The sequence below is a fragment of the Ctenopharyngodon idella genome, chromosome 3 (genome assembly GCF_019924925.1).
Source record: "Ctenopharyngodon idella isolate HZGC_01 chromosome 3, HZGC01, whole genome shotgun sequence".
Lineage (NCBI taxonomy): Eukaryota > Metazoa > Chordata > Actinopteri > Cypriniformes > Xenocyprididae > Ctenopharyngodon > Ctenopharyngodon idella.
In genome coordinates, this window is record NC_067222.1 from 57,463,068 (window position 1) to 57,482,050 (window position 18,983).

General features: G+C 35.6%; 1 protein-coding gene across 1 annotated transcript in view; it reads left to right on the forward strand.

The window, feature by feature from the left end:
- The first annotated feature begins 5,569 nt into the window (after positions 1-5,569).
- Positions 5,570-18,983, forward strand: part of LOC127508903 (uncharacterized) — a 201,129-nt gene continuing 187,715 nt past the window's right edge. Inside the window, exon 1 of the mRNA XM_051887396.1 lies at positions 5,570-5,673. Coding sequence (XP_051743356.1) covers positions 5,660-5,673 — 14 coding nt within the window. The 5' untranslated portion in view covers positions 5,570-5,659. The remainder of the gene's footprint in view (positions 5,674-18,983) is intronic.

Here is an 18,983-nt window from a genome sequence, read left to right on the forward strand (position 1 = left end):
ACATACGTAGGTAAGAATGAGCAATGATAGAGTTGAACCGGAAGTGGAACCGGGAATGGAGCTGTAGGAAAAGTTCAAAGACAATCTGGAAAAGAATCATCAGTTTCCTCAGTAATAAAACCCCTTTGCTGACAAGGTAAGTTTTACAAATCAATACTAAATCGCTGTTTAGTGTTCAAATGTATGATACTTGCAAGATGCCTTTAGGCTGAGGAGCATCGGGTCTGCAGGCTGGGTTGTAATCTTGATGGTTCGGTCCGAAGTTGTTGCCAGTATCTTCTGCGTTAGATGAAGTACTATGAAACAACTTATAGATGAGCACATGGCTGAGTTGGCCTAGGCCTACAGGCCTGCAGCAAGAAGGGGGTCTCTTCAGTCATCCAAGAAGCAAGGAAAGAGAGGGAGTGGCATTGTTCACTGGCTTTTAACCTCTGGTCAAAGTCACACCTCTTAGTTGTTGACCGGACCAATGAAGATGTTGTATTTCCGGGCGATAACACACCTCCTGTCAGGGCTTTTACGACCGAGCAAGAATAACTGGCTGAGTTTTGAAAAAGAACTATTAAAGATTCTTGTAATACTGATGTGTTGCACAGGTATGGACATACCGCATACACAAGCATTTACATCTTCTCGATACGAACCCATAGACACTAAACATGGCATAATTGAAGTTACCTTAAATGTATCATAAAACATGCGAATACAATGAGTGCAATACAACAACAGCAATAATGGATACCATTTCCTGGGGATGTGCATGTTCATTTATAGAATGGTCTGTCTATAAATTAATGCAGGAAAGTCTGTGTTCTGTGGGGAAAATGCAGGAAAGATGCACGTTTCTGTGTCTGTTCTCTGCTCTTCCATGTGGCAACCACATTCTTTAGCGCAATAAAACTTGTAACAGAGAACTTCTCGGGGGATGGGGGACAGGCCCCAGAGTGCTTTAAACAATTACTGGTTACCTATAACAAATAATTGTGTCTGATTTGTCTCAGTCATTACAAGAAGCTGCTCGTGCCAGTCTCAGGGCTGAGACTGCCCTGCTCTCAGTCACTGAAGCCCTGAGACTGGCACGAGCAGCTGTCTGTTCTTCACCTGTCACTGACGCTAGCACCAAAGCCTTATATGATGTGATATTTTACTCCTACTGTCGTGCGTGCCAGAGCCAGTCGCATTTCCACTGTCATATGCGATGCTAAACCTACTTATGTTAACCATTGTGATAATAAATACACACGTTTATGGAAAATACCAGAAACTGTTGAGGAACGTAGACAACTCATATATCATTATAATTGTGTATTTATTTTTTTAAATGTTTTATCATTCTCTTCATGTGCCTTTGTTGATACTGTAACAGGACTAAATGTCTCCTGTTTTCCTCTTATGAGCTCCCTCTGTTGCTCTGGCTGAAAGAATAAAGTACCTCAGGGATGACGTGTTTTTGTAGGCAAAACCCGGAAGCGAGCTAGCATTTTAGGACATCCAGTTCCATCGCCCTGAAGTCAATGGGTTTTTTGAATGGGTTTTTGCTAAATCGCCTGAAATAAGGTCTGTGGTTAACAAAGCCTTTTAATATCTTCACGTTTTCATCTATGACATAAAACACACCAGTTATAACCCGCTTGTGATTTTTTTTAAACCTTTATTGTGTCTTAAAAATGGCGGATGCTAACAAATTGCTAAAAGGGACTACTACCTTTGACGGGGACTTTAGACGTCATCATGACAAACAGGACTTTTGGACATTCATACACAGCGCAGATCATAATCAGCAAGCATGTTTTTAATTAAATTTTTTTTGGCCTCACTGAGTCATCAGATTTCAACAAAAGTATGTTAATTTGTGTTTTGAAGACGAACAAAGCTCTTACGGGTGTGGAACGACATGAGGATAAATAATAAATGACAGAATTTTCATTTTTGGGTGAACTAACCCTTGAACATCAAAGAAGCTAGCACTACTATATCGAACTTCATCCGACATTTAAAAATTCACCATGAAAGGTAATCATGTGTCCATTCTAAGTTTAGCTAATGCTAATTAGAAATATTATATAATATCGTATAATACATGTCAATGGAAACTTCGTCTATAGGAGTAAAAATAAACATGCACAGACAAATCCAAATTAAACCCCGTGGCTCGTGACGACACACTGATGTCCTAAGACACGAAACGATCGGTTTGTGCGAGAAACCGAACAGTATTTATATCATTTTTTGCCTCTAATACACCACTATGTCCAACTGCCTTGAGTGCATGGCATCTGGTGCGTGAGGTGAAGAAAATAAAGATCAGCAATCAACATTTTGTCAGAACCTCTAATAAACTGTTTTTTTTAGTTGTCCAGAATCATGAAAATTTTTATTTTAAACAAAAAGATTGTGATTCTCAGTTTACCAAGAATTGTGCAGCAATATGTGATTAATGTATATCATTAAAATTATTGGCGCTAACCATTATTCTATCATATATTTTCAGATCTCACTGTGGCTGAAGCACAAAAAACAGTCTTTGTTGTTGAGAGCAGCAACGATGAAGTAAAGAAGAATCTTGGTAGGTACAGAATCAAGCATGCTGTCAAATAAAATATTTTGTGGTATTTATGTGTTACTATTATGTAGTGAATAAAGCTGCACAATTAATTGTTAAAAGATCATGATCTCGATTCAAACACCTGCAAGATCTTATTCTTAAATGCCAGCGATTCGGCTATATTTATTAAATACTGAGCAGAGAGAGCAGTTTTCATGTTCTATACATGTAAGATAAACACTGATGTCTACGTTAATGAATTTCCAAGGCTTAAACAGGTGGCAATGAGAGTGTTGGCAGTTCCTGCTTCCAGTGCCCCAGTGGAGAGGGTGTTTAGCCAAGGTGGACTCATTATACTTCCTCATCGCTAAGTGCAAAAACACTATCAAATTTAATCTTTCTGAAATGTAACCAGTCTGCGTAAAACTTTGTCTTTGGACATGAAAAGATCTTCTTTTGTCACAGTAGAAGAAAACAGTACTGTATTGTAAATATTTTAGTGTTACGCATACCTGCATAAAACATTTTACAATGAATTTCTCTGAAAATGTAACTGTTCTGTTTCATTGATTCTTTTGAATCAAAATTCTATGAAAATTTAAAATGAAAATTATGTTTACCATATTCTCATCTCATAAATTTGAAAATATATTTGCATGTCTTATTAGACAATGTAGATCTGCATTTTAAATTTAATGAAGTGGATCAGATGTAATAGTTTGAAAGTAATTGTTGTTTTTTGATTGTGTAAATTTATTTAGCCTCATACACTCCTAAAATAGCTAGCTGAACGAATTATTGCTAAACAAAGACTTGAGACTTGACTTGGACCTTTGAGACTTGTGAACATCTCTGCAATATACACTACTGTTCAAAATTTGGGGGCCAGTAATTTTTTTTCCCTTTTTTTTTAAATAGAAATTAATACTTTTATTCAGCAAGGATATTTTAAATTGATAAAAAAAAATTGAAATTAAAGATTTGTATTGCTAGAAAAATTTCTATTTTAAATAATTGCTGTTCTTTTTAACTTTTCATTCATCAAAGAATCCTAAAAAAATGAATCACAGGTTCCAAAAAAATTAAGCAGCACAACATTGATAATTGAGTATCAAATCAGCATATTAAGAATGATTTCTGAATGATCATGTGACACTGAAATAAATAACACATAACAATTGCTGCAGTAAAAACATATTTATTTTACATATTTACTAAATTAGAATTAATTGGATGTGAAAAAAGAGAAATAACTGTTATTTCATGTTATTATGACCAAACTAAATGTTTATATTTATGTTTGTATATGATTTATATCAAATTTATATAAATTTCCCATAAATTCTGGTTAAGGTTCCAAATTGGAATATTTCCAAAATTCCCCAGGTTAAGTTCCTGTGGAAATTTTCCGGAAAGTTTCCAGAAATTTACTGGAAACTTCCTGCCCCTTTGCAACCCTAGTTCCCAGTGACTTTTTCAGTTACATGAAAACGTAGATCGGTCAAATTTGAATAAGAAAAGCAAGACTGATCAGCACTCGCTAGATAGGACAAGCTCACGCTACAGAACTTACTGTTTTCTAAGGCTTCAAAAAAAATTGAATAGAAGATCATAATAGCTTTTATCTTTTATTTGCAATGTTTAATAGTTTAAAATTTGCAGTTAGCATCATACATGAATTAGAGATCCAATCCGAGACACTGTCTACACTGGGGAAAAAAGCTTTTCTTACTCAGTATTTTTGTTTTGTTTCCAGTCCAAATATCTATAAATTCTTAAATCAAGAAGCATTTACTAGATAAGTAAAATTGCATAAGATATTATGTCTTGTTTTCTGCTGGGGAAAAACCTTAAGTGAGTCTTTTTGTTTAAAACTAGCTAAATTATCTGCCACTTGAGGTAAGAAAACATTGTTTTCAAAGTTTGTACTAAGTTGAAAATATCCTCAGTATAGATGATTAATTAAACAGAGATGTTGTTTTCACACATAAAGAGCCTTTGTTATGTAGCAGAGCATCTGAATGTGTCATGATCAGTGATTTACAGCACATCTAATGTGTAAATGACAGGACCTGTACTAATGATGACTGCAGTGTTAATGGAGTCACATATAAAGTCTTTGTTATGTAGCAGCAGATCATGTGACGGTCATGATCACATGATCAGTGATTTACAGCACATCATCTCTAATGAGTAAACCACAGTGACCTGTACTAATGATGACTGCAGTGTTAATGGAGTCACACATAAAGCAGCTCACAAAACATGCTTCTGTCATTTTAAAGTAGTACAACTTTGACCAACTATAACTCAAAACACAGTTTACAGTCAAAGTAATGGAATAACATCAAAATATGTGAAATTGAAACACTCAAAAAGCTTTGTGATAAAGTATTTAAAACAACAGTCAAACTATGTAACTGTATATATATATATATATATATATATACATATATACAGGGTGTATATATATATATATATATATATATATATATATATATATATATATATATATATATACGGGGTGTACTCATTTTTGTATCACCCTAATTTGAGTAAAACTGGAAAATGTGTTCACTAAGTTATAATATTAACCTTACTTTCATGTTATAAGTTAAACAGATGTTATATTAAACTTAGTCTTGTCAACATTTTGGAAATTGTTTTTGTGTTCATTGAGATATTGTTTAAAATGTTACTTTTCAAAGGGGGTGTACTCATTTACGCTGAGCACTGTATATGTTACATTACATGTTGACACTATATATAAACTAAGTTCCATCTTCATTTATTTATGGTATCTACATATACTTGAAAACAGTTAAGGAGGTGAAGAGATTTTCTGTTGTTGTTGTTTGTTTCTTACTAAGCTAAGCTAAACTACAGCACTAGAGCATGATGGGCCATCAACACCTGGGCAGGGGCTGCAGGATGCTGATTGGTTGTTTTATCTGGGGGCTGTTGGGTGCTGAGGGCTGATTGGCTGTTTTTACCTGAGGTCTCTTTAAAGGAGCCTGTCTGCTGTGAAAGGTTACAGTTGTTTTTCAGTATCATCTGGAGATCATCTATTGTTTGTGACCAGTCACTGCTTGTTTTGGATATTCAGCATTTGAAATGGCTTCCGAAGGGTACGTACTTTCTATCTATTATCTAATTTCCTATCTGTTTGTATTTTGAACAAGAATGTTTTACTTAGTATTTTTGTCTTGTTTCCAGTCCAAGTATCTAAAATTCTTAAACAAAGAAGCGTTTCCTAGATATATAAGCAGTATTGTCTTGTTTTTTGAAGAAATAAATCCAAATTAAGAGAGTTTTTGCTTAAAACAAGCTAAATTATCTTCCAATGGTTTAAGATCTTAATTCGTCTTAATTCAAACTGAAAACAATATTTTTCTTTTTACCCCAGTGGTAGATTATTTTGCTTATTTTGATTTATTGGGTCGTCAGAAACCGAGACATTACTTTTTACTCATCTAGTAAATGCTTCTTAGTTTAAAAAAAAAAATATATTATTGGACTGGATACCAGACAAATATAATAAGTGAGAAAAGCATTGTTTTTGCAGTGTAGCAGTCACCTAAAAGTTTTTATATAGCTTATTGTCAGTGGAGTCAGCTCAATTTGTAGATAGCAAGTCAAAATAGTCTTTGTGAATGAGTAAATAACAAGTCTGTTAAAATTGATGGGTAGAGGTTTTACCCAAATAGTTGTTTTCTGCCTTATTGAATGTCATTTCGTATTGGCTAGAAAATGTAGTATAATCTATTGGGAACAATGCACTTTTCTCTATAACTTACTGTAGCACTACAGGTCTTTCTACGTATATTCCTTTGTTTGGAAAGCTCCTTCGACCTTGTGTAATCTGATGCCGTTTGTTGTTTTTGAAGAGTTGTGCTGCAGAATAAGAGTCTCATGACATGATGCCTACTTGTTGTTTAACATACTGATATGTATTATATAACTCTTTTGTCTTCTTATTGTTCACACAAATCTTTCCACAGCAGGATCTACTTCCTCTGCCCTCACTGCAAGAAGGCTCCACGCTCTCTTCCTGTGCACCTCAGGACGGCGTGCATGCGCGACCGCGCAGAGGCAGAGGTACAGGCCACTGTGATTGAAGCCAAGAAAGAGATGTCTGAATTTACCCACAGGGGACGTTTCTGGGAGTACCAGCATATTCAAGACATTTTGGCAACTGCTGATCCTCTTGCCAGGTGTGTAAATTACATGTTATGCTTCGCTGCTTTGTCATGTTGCAGGACAATATTCAATATTTATTCAAATGTTTGTGTATTCACAACTGTTTAATTTCCTTAGGTTGTTAGACGAGATGCAAAAGAAGGGCTTAGTGGTAACAAACAAACCTCCAGTCCTCCCTACACCCACACTGCCTGTGCCCTCTTTACCTTCATCTGCTCCTCAAAGCCCTGGAGAAGATGCATTTCTGGCCCAGAGCATGACGGACCAGCTTCCTGGAAAAACACAGTATGCAATCTGAAACAGCCTTTGTGCTGTTTGAACTCAAGACCCAGAGATGGACATACAGAGTTAGTTGTTGCTGATTTGTGATGAATGAGTTTAGGCAATAAACATGTTGGAACAAAATACATTTATTCCAAATAAAATAATAAATGAATAATTTATTATACACATCTACTAAAATACTAAAATTATATATAAATGAGATTTAACACTCTGGTCAGAGGATCCATTAGATACACAATGGTTTTATAGTCAGACAATTCTGATGCAACAATTGAATATTTTATGTAATTTTCAAGTTCTAAAGAATTTAGAGTTTCATTTGAAACATGATGCATTAAGAGTCGGGGGGTTAAAACTTTTGAACAGGATGCAGATGTCCAAATTTTTCTTTTTTTATTGAAATATCTTTTTTTTTTTTCATTGAGTACTGCCCTTCAGAAGCAACAGAAGATACTTTATATGTTTCCCTGAAGACAAATTAAGTACAATATACCTTGAACTTCAAATTCAAAAAGTTTTCACCCCCCGGCTCTTAATGCATTGTGCTTCCTTCTGGAGCATCAGTTAATGTTTGAACCTTTTTTATTAGTTGTGTTTGAGTCCCTCAGTTGTCCTCAGTGTGAAAAGATGGATCTCAAAATCATACAGTCACTGCTGGAAAGATTAAAATATGCAAAAAATCCTTGAAAACTGAAGAATCTGCAGGACCTGGAGGATTTTTCTGAAGAACAGAGCTCAGTTTAACTGCTCAGAACAAACAAGAGACTCATGAACAACCATCACAAAACAAAAAAACAGTCATAGGTCATCCAGGTAACCACACACAGTATTAAGAATCAATGGTTCACAAACTTATGAATGGGGTTATTTTCATAAATTCAGCTATTTGTTTGTCTTGTGGACTATATGTAAATATCTTTTATGTAAAATATCTTACTCAGGACAGTACTAAATAAAAAATAACATGCATTTTGTATGATCTTATTTTGTTAAAATTATTCACATTTTCACAGATTCTGCAAGGGGTTCCCAAACTTTTGCATACCACTGTCTCTTTCTTTGTGTTCAGCAGATCAATATAATTCAAACATATGTGATGTGAATTTGAAAGGTGCTTGATATAAAATAAACGGTGCTTTAAAAAGTCCTTGAAAGTTCTTGAATCTGGTGTTCATGAAAGAGTGGGAACCCTGTCAAATGTTTACGTGTTATAGACAACAAATAAAAGTTTTTCAAATGTGACATGTGAATGTATTTTCTTGGGTTGAACTATATGTAGGGCAAAATATATTTATGTAAATATATTTGAAAATATATTTTAGCGAATATATTTTTTGGCCATTTTGAAATATATTTGAAAATATATTATTTTTTTTACCGTATATTTATCAATACACTATAAATGTATGTACTACGGTGACCAGGAGAGGACATGTTAGGTTCACTTAGCTTTGTCGTGGCCATGAGATCATTTTGTCGAGGTAGGGACATCCTTATGTCGTGGCCCCAGATCATATGTTGAAGGAACAACATATTTTTCTCGTGGCCACAACTTCATTATGTTGAGGGAATGACATTATTTTTCATGGCCATGAGTTAAATGCATAAACAACCTGCGCGACCATGGCAACCTGGAATTATCAGAAATGGATAGGCCTATATTTATTTTTAATTAAGAATGATAAAATTAGGGCGGAATTAAGAAATGATTATATTAATATATTATTTGAATGCTGTCTATATAATCAACATCACGTGCAATGTAATATAAGCTATAAATAGCCTATTGTTATGTTGTGCGCTAATAGACAGCATTCAAATGAAGTTTGTTATTATCGATTTTTTTGTATCTTAAATATTCTTTTAACATATAACCTTTTAATAATAATAAATTATTTGAACTTCATTCGAATGCTGTCACCACCTGTATTTGACCATTCAAAACTGCATTTAATAATTCTTTGATGATGATAAATTGCAATGTTATAGTAGGATTTTCTTTTGTAGTTTATATTTCTTATTCAATAGTTAAAACATATTTGTATATAGTGCCACAGGATGTTTTCAGATGACGGTGATGATATATAACCTAAACATTACAATCTAAACTCCAGGTGATTCACTGATGGTCAACTGCTGAATGTTTATTAGAAATCACTCTTGAAGAATATCAGCAGATACTGGAGTTTAAATAAGTGGAAAAATTACATTTGATAACTTTTTACATTTAATTTTAAAAAATCAGTGTGACAGATTTTCTCCTGAAAGGTAGCAGCTTTGAATATGTGTTTAAGACGGACTGTCCACCGGTCAGGACTGTACACAGCAGGTCTCGTCTGTTCTCACTCGTTCTTAGCAAAGATGACTGAAAACGGTCTGATCATCTGCTCTCTACTGCTTTATAAATGTTGTAACATTCTTCTCATGTGTCATGTGTTTGACTGTAACGCTGACTGATGGTGCTGTGACGGCAGGTGGTTGTGCTGAGATCATTCTGACTCAGACTCTGTCCATCCGTGAATCAAGAGTCTGTGGGAAGCAGCGTCACTCTCAACTGCAGGTTCAGCACTGTCCGTCCGTGAGCCAATCGAGGAGTTCTGGCTCATCAACTTTGACATGGAGCAGCTCCCACCCTCAAACTCTTCTCTTCTTAACCCGGTGCAGTCACTGTCATTGATAACCCTGTCCCACCCATTGTCTCCACACTCCCCACTGGCTCCACTCAGTCTCCTGGACTCACTTCTGCTTCGCTGGTGCCTCACAGCTCCCCGGCTCCGCCCTGCACCGCTGACTCTCTCCAGCTCTTTAGCTCCACCTTGGGACCCTTCACCACCAGCACAGCTCTGTGAAGTGGATTATCTAGCTACATCTTCAGTCTCCAGGTCCATTTCTCCAACCCTGCCTGTCAGCCCTTTGGCTCTGTGCCAGGACCAGCACCATGAGGGGGCAAAAAGGGGCATTGCCCCTTCAGATCTGATGTGTTCCCCCTCAGTTTCAATTGGTCTCCTCCACCCTTGAAAAGATTGATTTGAACCCTTTGATGTGTATTATCACACCGGTGTGATCAGAATGCTCAGTGTGTCACTGCTATATTGGCGCTGAGCCAGAGACGGATGTGCTTTTCATATATCACAACTATTCAGAGTTTTTAACCACATATTTCAGCTTTCAGACATTTAAATGAATTACAATAAAAAAGATATTTATAGTTTCTTACACTGATGGAAGCTGCAATAATGATCCTTTCAATTATAATTTGACAAAGTGTTTTATTCATATCAGATACACATTGTGCAGGAAACTATAAAGTTGACTCTATTCTTCTCCCACTTCACCAGCCACTTACTTTTATGTATTTCTGGAGAAATTGATGAAAATAAATCATTTAAATCTGACAGATGTGATTCTCTTAATTGTGGTGCAAACTAACACATCGGTCCCATAGAGCGTTATAGATCAACTAAAACCAACATTAAAAGGTTTTTAAATGACAAAACACATTCACTCCCACATATTTGACACTCGAAATGTCATGATATAATTAACCCTTAAACTTCCATATCTTTTTCAAACGTTCATTCTTTGAAGTGATTTCAGCAATAATCTGCTGACTGTCTTCTTTAAAACAAGAGCAAATGTCTATATTCCAAAGCATTCTTGAATTACAAGCATTTAAGTTTGGATAGTGCATTTTCATGTAAAAGTTTCATGACAGTGTTACGTGCTGAGGGTGTTTTGGATGTTTCCTTTTTTGCCCTCCAGTTCTGCTGTCTTGCTCTCAGGTCTCTGCTGAATGGAGGAGGCGCCTGTCAATCTTCATCAAGGGTGTCGTCTCTGCAGCCAATCCGGTGCCGCCCTGCCAGTTAAAGGTCTCTCGGCGTGCCGCGCTGAGCAGCTCAGTGGATGTTTTGAGTTTCAACCTGTTTAGACTTGGTATCCTCTTGTTGTGAATGTGTGAATCCAACTCTTGCTTCTGTACTATTTAGCCTCTCTGCTGAGATTTGTTAAGAGTAATTGTTCTTTATTTTTGGGGAAAGGTAAGCAGGTCACGCGATATGCATATTGCCTGCAGTTATCAAGTGTTAGACACACCAGTTAAGAGGTGAGCGCCCTCCTTATATTTTTGTTTTTATATTTAGTGTAGATTATTTGTGGCTTTGTTTTCACATTTTCTTTGGTTAGCCAGGTTAGAGGGTTTTGGGGACTTAGTTTATGGGTTATTTTGTTTTATTTATTTCTTTAATTTGGCGCCACCATCGTTTTTTTCCCCATTAGTTTGTTGTATTTTCTGTATTTTCAAAATGCATTGTAAATAGCTCAGACACACTATCTAGTGGCTTCGGCTTTAAGTAAATAAATAATTCAGTTTGCTTTAACAGTTTTGTGCCTGGTCTTTTCTACTGCCTCCACCATCTCAGCAATATGAACAACTGAATGTTACGGTCTAACCCCTAGACCAGTGGCTCTCAACCTTTTTTCCCAGAGGGCCGCACTAATTTACATATGACGTCACCAATGCAAACCAATCAGATTTAATGTTATGGTATTAGCAGATAATACTATTTATACCTAGATGTTGCACACAATAAATAACAAATAAAAACTAACTTACTGACAGTAGCTTTACAATAATAGTCAGATAGTAACGCTCAATGAACACAAACTGCAGTACACAATAGTACACTTTAAGTTGCTATTTAATTCTGTATGACTGTAAACTTTCTTCAACAGCACATTTGACACATATTATTAAATAAAATTTGACAATAGTTAACAAAAATTAAAACCATAAAAAAAAATATTAACTGATAATAAAATATAACAAACTTACACTCTTCTTATATTGATTTCCATTAACAGAGATTGAGAAAAGCACAGACACACACTGATCTGTCTCACACACATTTATTCTGACATGATATTTCAGTGTCACAGTATTAATGTAATGAAGAGACTCTATATCATCTCACTGTCACTGATTCATCATCAGCTCAAAGCATTGTGGGTAGAATCAGCCTGTTCTGATTCATCATCACAGTTTCACCGATCCAGGAAATACAACCCTAAACCCAGGATAGAGCGGTTGAGTGAATGTGGTCTGGACTGTGTGGATGAGGCTCATTGTGTCTCCAGAGACGCTGTAGAAGGACAGAGTTCCTGCACTGTGATCCACATCTACTCCTATTCTATTGCTGATGGACTTTACAGGGAGAACAGTCTCTATCTTATTGTGTCTGAATGAGTAACTGGAGGAAGAGCAGAACAAACTCCAGGAATGATCATTATATCCAAACTGACACTCATCACTCCCTCCCTTCCTGCAGATGCTCTTATATGACACTGATATAGACACATAATCTCCACTCCACTCAATCTCCCAGTAACAGCGTCGATCACTCACACTCTCATTACACAACACCTGACGAAACAAATCAAATCTGTCTGGATGATCAGGATACGACTGACGCACTCTGCCAGTGTTAGTAATCACTGTGTTCCCCTCAGACAGACGGAGGTGTTCATTCACTGTGTTCAGATCCAGAGTGAGCTGTCGGGAATCTGATGGAGATAAAACACATCACAATCAGGAATCATCAATCTGAATTGAGCTGAATTGAACTCTTCATGTTCAGTATTTCAGTACAGTTTACCAGATATCCTGTGAAAATCATCATTTACACGATCAACTCTAAAACTCTTTTGTCATGTTTTCTTTCACCTTCTCCAGGAAGAACATGAACACACTCAGCGAGTTTCTCTGCTGGTTTTCTCAGTGACTTACATTGTAGGAAGTCGTTCCTGGTCTTGGGAACACTGTCTGTGGAAATCAAGAGACATAAAGAGTGTGATTATCATGTCAGGAGAAAATGATCCCTGCATCCATCGCTCACACATGCAGAAATCCTCCAACACAAAAGATATTTAGAAAAATGCCCCTGCTGTTTTCTGACACAGACACTACTGAGGGTTTGATAGTATGGACACGTCACCATATTTGATTTGTCTTCTGTAGACATGAACTGATCAGAGGGAATCGGATCAAATTTCACTTTGCTCCCCATACAGAGAAATCATATTGCTTCATAAGACTTAGATTAAACTTCAACCTCCTTAGTAATGTTCTTCAAAGAGACACTGATCAATCAATAAAACTCTCCTGCTCAATCATTTGATTAGCCTACAGTATATTATAATTCTACTGTTTATTATGAAAATGACTGGAAGCCTCATTTTAGCTTTAGTTATTAAAATCATAAAAATTATGTTTTGGTTTTAAAGAATTCTAAAAACATATTTGGTATCATCAGTATTTAAATGTGTGATTTTGACAGTAAATCCGGGCTACAGTAGACTCATGTTAGTGCTGTTAGAAGTGACCCAGTGTTTGACGAGTCGATCTCTTCTCTCCTTCAGTTCACCAGATTGAACCGGTTTTACCTGTTTTACTCTCATTCTGCAACTTTTCCCCTTACAATAGCAACATTATGATTTCACACTGGTTATGCCTCTCAGATAATTTACCAGCAATAAACAAAGCGTGATATTAATTGTTATTATTATTATTATATGATCTACAGTTCCATAGATGTTTAATAAAGAATATAAACTACATTGTTTAGAGTTGTAAATTATGTAAAATAACTAAATTATAGGATCAGATCAGGAGTCGAGAACTTACTGCACTGGCGCCATATTCAACAACGACGAATTCAAGGCAACAATGGAAAATAAAAAAATGTATTTAATTTTTTTTATTATCTACATAGGACCATAAATGTTTAATATAAAATATTTAATATGAAATGTTACAATATAATATAAAGTTCCAGTTTAAAAATACAGAAAGACAGCAAAATGTTTTTTATTTAAAAAAAAAAAAACAACACCATTCCTTGTGTACATTTACAACTTATTGCGCGCATCTCTCTCTGTCTGTGTGACGCACACAAGAGCGTCCTTCAAGAACGACTCAGTCGCTGTTATGGCAAACTGTCCTGTGAGATGGAAATTTGCTCATGACTTTCAATTCATAACATTAACAGAGTAAATAAAATAAAGTTATAATGTAAGTAATTCATTGCAGAAAAGCATCTCTTAAAGGCTCTGTATACTTCAATCTAAGTCATTCTTCATTTAGAGGTAAAAACCTTTGCAGTAAGTGTGTTAAACAACACAAGAACTTACGATATTGTCTTGTTGTTTTGGCTTGTGACTGATATGTAGGCTATATCTCACAACTGTGACTTTGTCTTTATCATTACTTACTTTATGTTGCATTTATCATTGTGTCTGTAAAAACACTTGAAAGAAAATTGCTGATAAATTAGTTAAGTTCAAATGTTTACTTGCATAACTGTATAAAAATATGCATGAAATAATAAGACAATTGTTGCATCACTCAAGTCATTGTGGATAGATAGATAGATAGATAGACAGATAGATAGATTTTAACAATTCAACACATTGCTAGCATGAATTACCACATTGCTAACATGTTTTAACACATTGCTAGCTTGAATTAGCATATTGTTAACATTATTTAACTCATTGTTACCATTAATTAACATGTTGCTACCATGAATTAGCACATTGCTTGCATGTTTTAACACATTGTTAGCATGTATTAACACTGCTAGTAAGAATGAGCATGTTTTAGCACATTGCTAGCATAAATTAGCATGTTTTAACACATTGCTAGCATATTTTAAATAGTACATAGAATGGCAGTTTAATAGACCTTTATGACAGCAGAATTGATTACTGGAAGTACTCGTTGAAGCAGTGCATCGATTCTTCCGCTTATGTATATTTTCAATGCGCTGTTAACTCCTAGTTCCTCTCAGGATAATTTCAAAATCAAAAACATTTTCAGAGACAGGAGAAGAGATATTCTGATGATTGCTCTGTACAGAATTATCTGATAAAGCCGTGGCTCGTAAACAGATGCAATTATTTCACCACACGGTGTCAGTGCTCATCTAAACTAATGTCTGTGATGCTGCAGTGTGTGTGAGACTTGATGAATAAGATCAGAGTCAACATATTTATTTATTTGAATTAAATATTTTAGTCATTATTCTGTAATTTTTCATTTTGATAATCATTTCACTGTATGTAACTAAAGATTTTTCTAGTCGACTAGTAGTCCTTCATTTAACCCCTCAAGCCCTGAGGGTATTTTCAGATTTTGTTTTTTCTGAGTGACACATAAAAGTAAAGACCCGTAACTCTAAAACTAAATTAAATTTAGACATTCTCATGCTGAGAAACTGCAAATAAACAGCAAAAAAGGAAATAAGGTAGTGGGATCATTCTGTTTTTGGTGATGTTCCTCTATATGTAAGCTGTATTTGGATCAAATTTTGTGGTGATCGCATAAAGAAATCAAAAGTTACAGCATTTGAAACAAAGGTAGGCATTTTTAACTTTTTAGTTTTCTGAGTGACATGCACAAAAATAATGACTCATTACTCCAAATATCTAGCAATGAGAGTCAAAAGGTTGGTACCATTTGAAAGAAAACTTATAAAAAAAATAATAATAAATAAATAAATTTGGACATTCTCATGCTGAGAAACTGCTGATAAAGACAAAAAAAAAAAATGTTTTCTCAAGTAAAATTTTACATGTATTTCATATTTGACATGCAATAACCCACACTCAAAAAAATTATTTTTTGATGCTGTTCACTTTATTTAAACAACTTATTTTGATTCAACACCATTGTATTAGGTTTCTGGTTCAAATTTAATTGCTTCATGTTAAATTGACATGAAACAATTACTTTTGACTTAACTTGATGTTTTCATATTAAAATAACATGTTTCAATCAAGTAAACTCAACCAGGACTCAATCAAACAGGACTTTCACTTCCCATCATGCTTTGCAAAGGGGCTGATCTGGGAGAGTAAATGTGGAAATAAAGTGTTATTTTAAGCAGTTTTTAGCAACATGAGAAAATGGAGAGACTTTTTAATGTTTACTGTTCTATTATGTTGGTATATAAAAGTTTCTGTTAGGTTAATAGTTTTGGGGTTACCATTGTGGTAAAGTGTAGAACAGGTGCTTGGGTTGAGGACCTGCTAACAACAATTAAAGTTGTTTTAACAATAAAAACAACTATTTTGGGCATGCCATAGATAGAATAAAACCATCTTCTGGCTAACACCTAACAATAAGAGTCTTATTGTTAGGTCACATCCACTAAATAAACTAATCAATTAAACAGGATTACTTGTTTTAATTTCAGTTTGATATTAATTTTTTGGATAATTAAACTTAATGGTTTTGGACAAAATTAAGAATGTTAGTCTGATTCAACTAAATGGCATTGAGTTAACCTTATGTAATAAATTTAAGTTAGCTGAAATAAATAATGTTAATTAAATGCAACATAACCAAATTACGTGGAACCTGTTGACATAAAAAAATTAAGTAAATCCAACGTATCATTTTTTTAAGTGCAGAGGTAAGGTAGGAGCACAATTCTTGTGTTGATGTTCCTCTATACGTGAGCTGTATCGGGGTCAAATTTTATGGTGATCGCGTAAAGAAATCAAAAGTTACAGCATTAGGAACCAAGGTAGTCTTTTTGTTTAGCCATTGGCGCCCCCTGATGGGCCCCGTGATTGACGCATGGGAGTATGTTGATCTTGGAATAATTTCAATCGGGAGCATTCACTGTAAGTAATGATGTGCCATTTTCTACAATCTATGCAAGTTTCCTGAAGTTATAAGCACAAATTCCACATGAAAGCTACATTTTAGTTTTAGTTAGTGTAACCCAATGGAAAAGATGTGGTTTAAATTTCTTTTGTTGTCAATTTCTTTATTCATTGTTTATTTGTTATGATTGGTACTATATGTTAAAACCTTCAATCATTAAGTGTAAATGTGTTTAGTTTGTTTTATTTTTATTTCTTACCTTGTGCAATCGGATGTCCAGGGCAGAGGTGAAGGGGAGGAGCTAGGGAAGAGAAGGAAGAAGGTGTATGAGAAAGAACGTGACAGCGTGAGCTGGTGAACTGTATATTGCACGAATAGATTTGTGTGTTGAAATTATAGATTAGTGGTTTTCGTCATAGTGGTGAACGTCATTGCTCTCCTCATCATCTACAGGAACGGTGGTTGATTGGTTGATTGGTTTGAGTCACCTGGAGGTACAGTTTGTTTATTTATTTTTTTTTGTCTGAATGGAACAGATCTTCATTTATGGGCCCCAACGAGGTTGAAATGGTTATAAAGACTATGGGTTTCACTATTATTTGAAGAGTTTAATACCCGAATTTGTGAAACTGTAGTGTTTATTTTCTACAGTGCTTTTGTGAACAGAAACACATTTTTTGTATTTTCTTTTATTTCATTTTTAATACATCCTATTTTGATCTACTAAATTTTCTGAGTGATTTACTTTGATTCTTTTGAATAGAGGTGAATAACATAATTTATTCATTACTATATTTATTAGTTGCAGCTGATTAAAATAGCATTACTTTAGTTATACTTTAATAGAAATTTGGAAACCTGAGGAGAATACCATTTAACGGTAAATAATTTATTTGACTTGAACTCAGGGCGCTGTCTCTTTCAAAGAGTCAAAAGAGCGCTACATAAAATGGAGGCACTGCTGGGATTTTTTGGTTTCCCACTATATGTATATCCTGTACCTCTGTAAATAAAATAGTAAGATATCCTAAAGTGAAGTCTAAGGGTAGTGATGATGGTTCCTAAAAGTGCATATCCCGAGCTTGTAAATGAGCTCCAAGGGTGGTGTCGAGGAGAGGCTTTAGACGTGACTCATGCCTTAATGTTGATTGTACCTGAGGATATGGAGATAGCTCAGATTGAAGAAAATCTACAAACCATTAAATGTTTAGGGCGCGTGCGAGTACGTGGAAGAATGTACAATCGTAAGCTAGATAGCTTAGCGGTGTTGTGTGAAAGCAAAGAGAAAGTAGACATTGACAAAATGCCCTCTGAAATATTGCCCATAGGTGGCACACAGACATGGCCTATAGTGATAGTATCAGAAACTCCTATAGAGGTCACAACAACAGATGTACGAAGTGACACTGTGTCTGATGAGAGTGAGAGGGAGGGTTGTCTTAAAACCTTGTTGGGTTCATTTGAGGGCTCCCCTGAAGCTATTATTCGTGCAGTAGGTGATCTGCTGGCTAGGATTGAAAAACCACCAGGTGAAGGTAGCAGTTATCGTCGTCTCAAAATCTTTGGGACCAGCTTTGGCTGTGGTTAAAGCTGTGCATACTGCAGAGACTGAGATTTCGCCCAAAAAGTGTTTAGAGGCAATTGAGAGTGCCTTCGGTCCCACTGAATCTGGTGAAGAGTTGTATTTCGCATTTCGCTTGATGCAACAACATTCAGGGGAAAAATTATCTGATTTTCTTTGGCGACTGGAGCATTCCCTGAACAAAGTAGTACAGTGAGATGGATTGCCCATGAGTGGGGTAGATCGAGCCAGAGTAGAGCAACTTCTCCATGGTGCTGTCGCTTCTGATATGATGCTAGTCCATCTCAAACTAAGAGATAGGAAAGAACACCCTCCCACTTTTTGGGAGGGTTCGTACTGAGAGAAATTCGTACTGAGGAGGAATATGAAGCCTCCAGGGTTAAATTGAACTCATCAATGAACAAAATCCACGCTAGAACCGATCAAGACAGTCAGCAGCATGATGTTCAAGCTCTGAAAAATGAGGTCAAAGAGTTGAAAGCTTTGTTTGGAGCTATGACTACCACTCAGCAGCAAACTGCTGTAACTGGGACAGGGGAGCCAACTCCAAAACCTGTCAGTTCAGGGGGAGTTTGGATCCTGAAGTGGTAAGTCTTAAAAAACAAGTGAAAAGGCTGCAGCAAAAAGCCACAGTCCGAGGTTTAAGTACTCCGGCGACTACATTACCAGTAGAAGCATCACGAACAGGTCATACAATGGTAAAG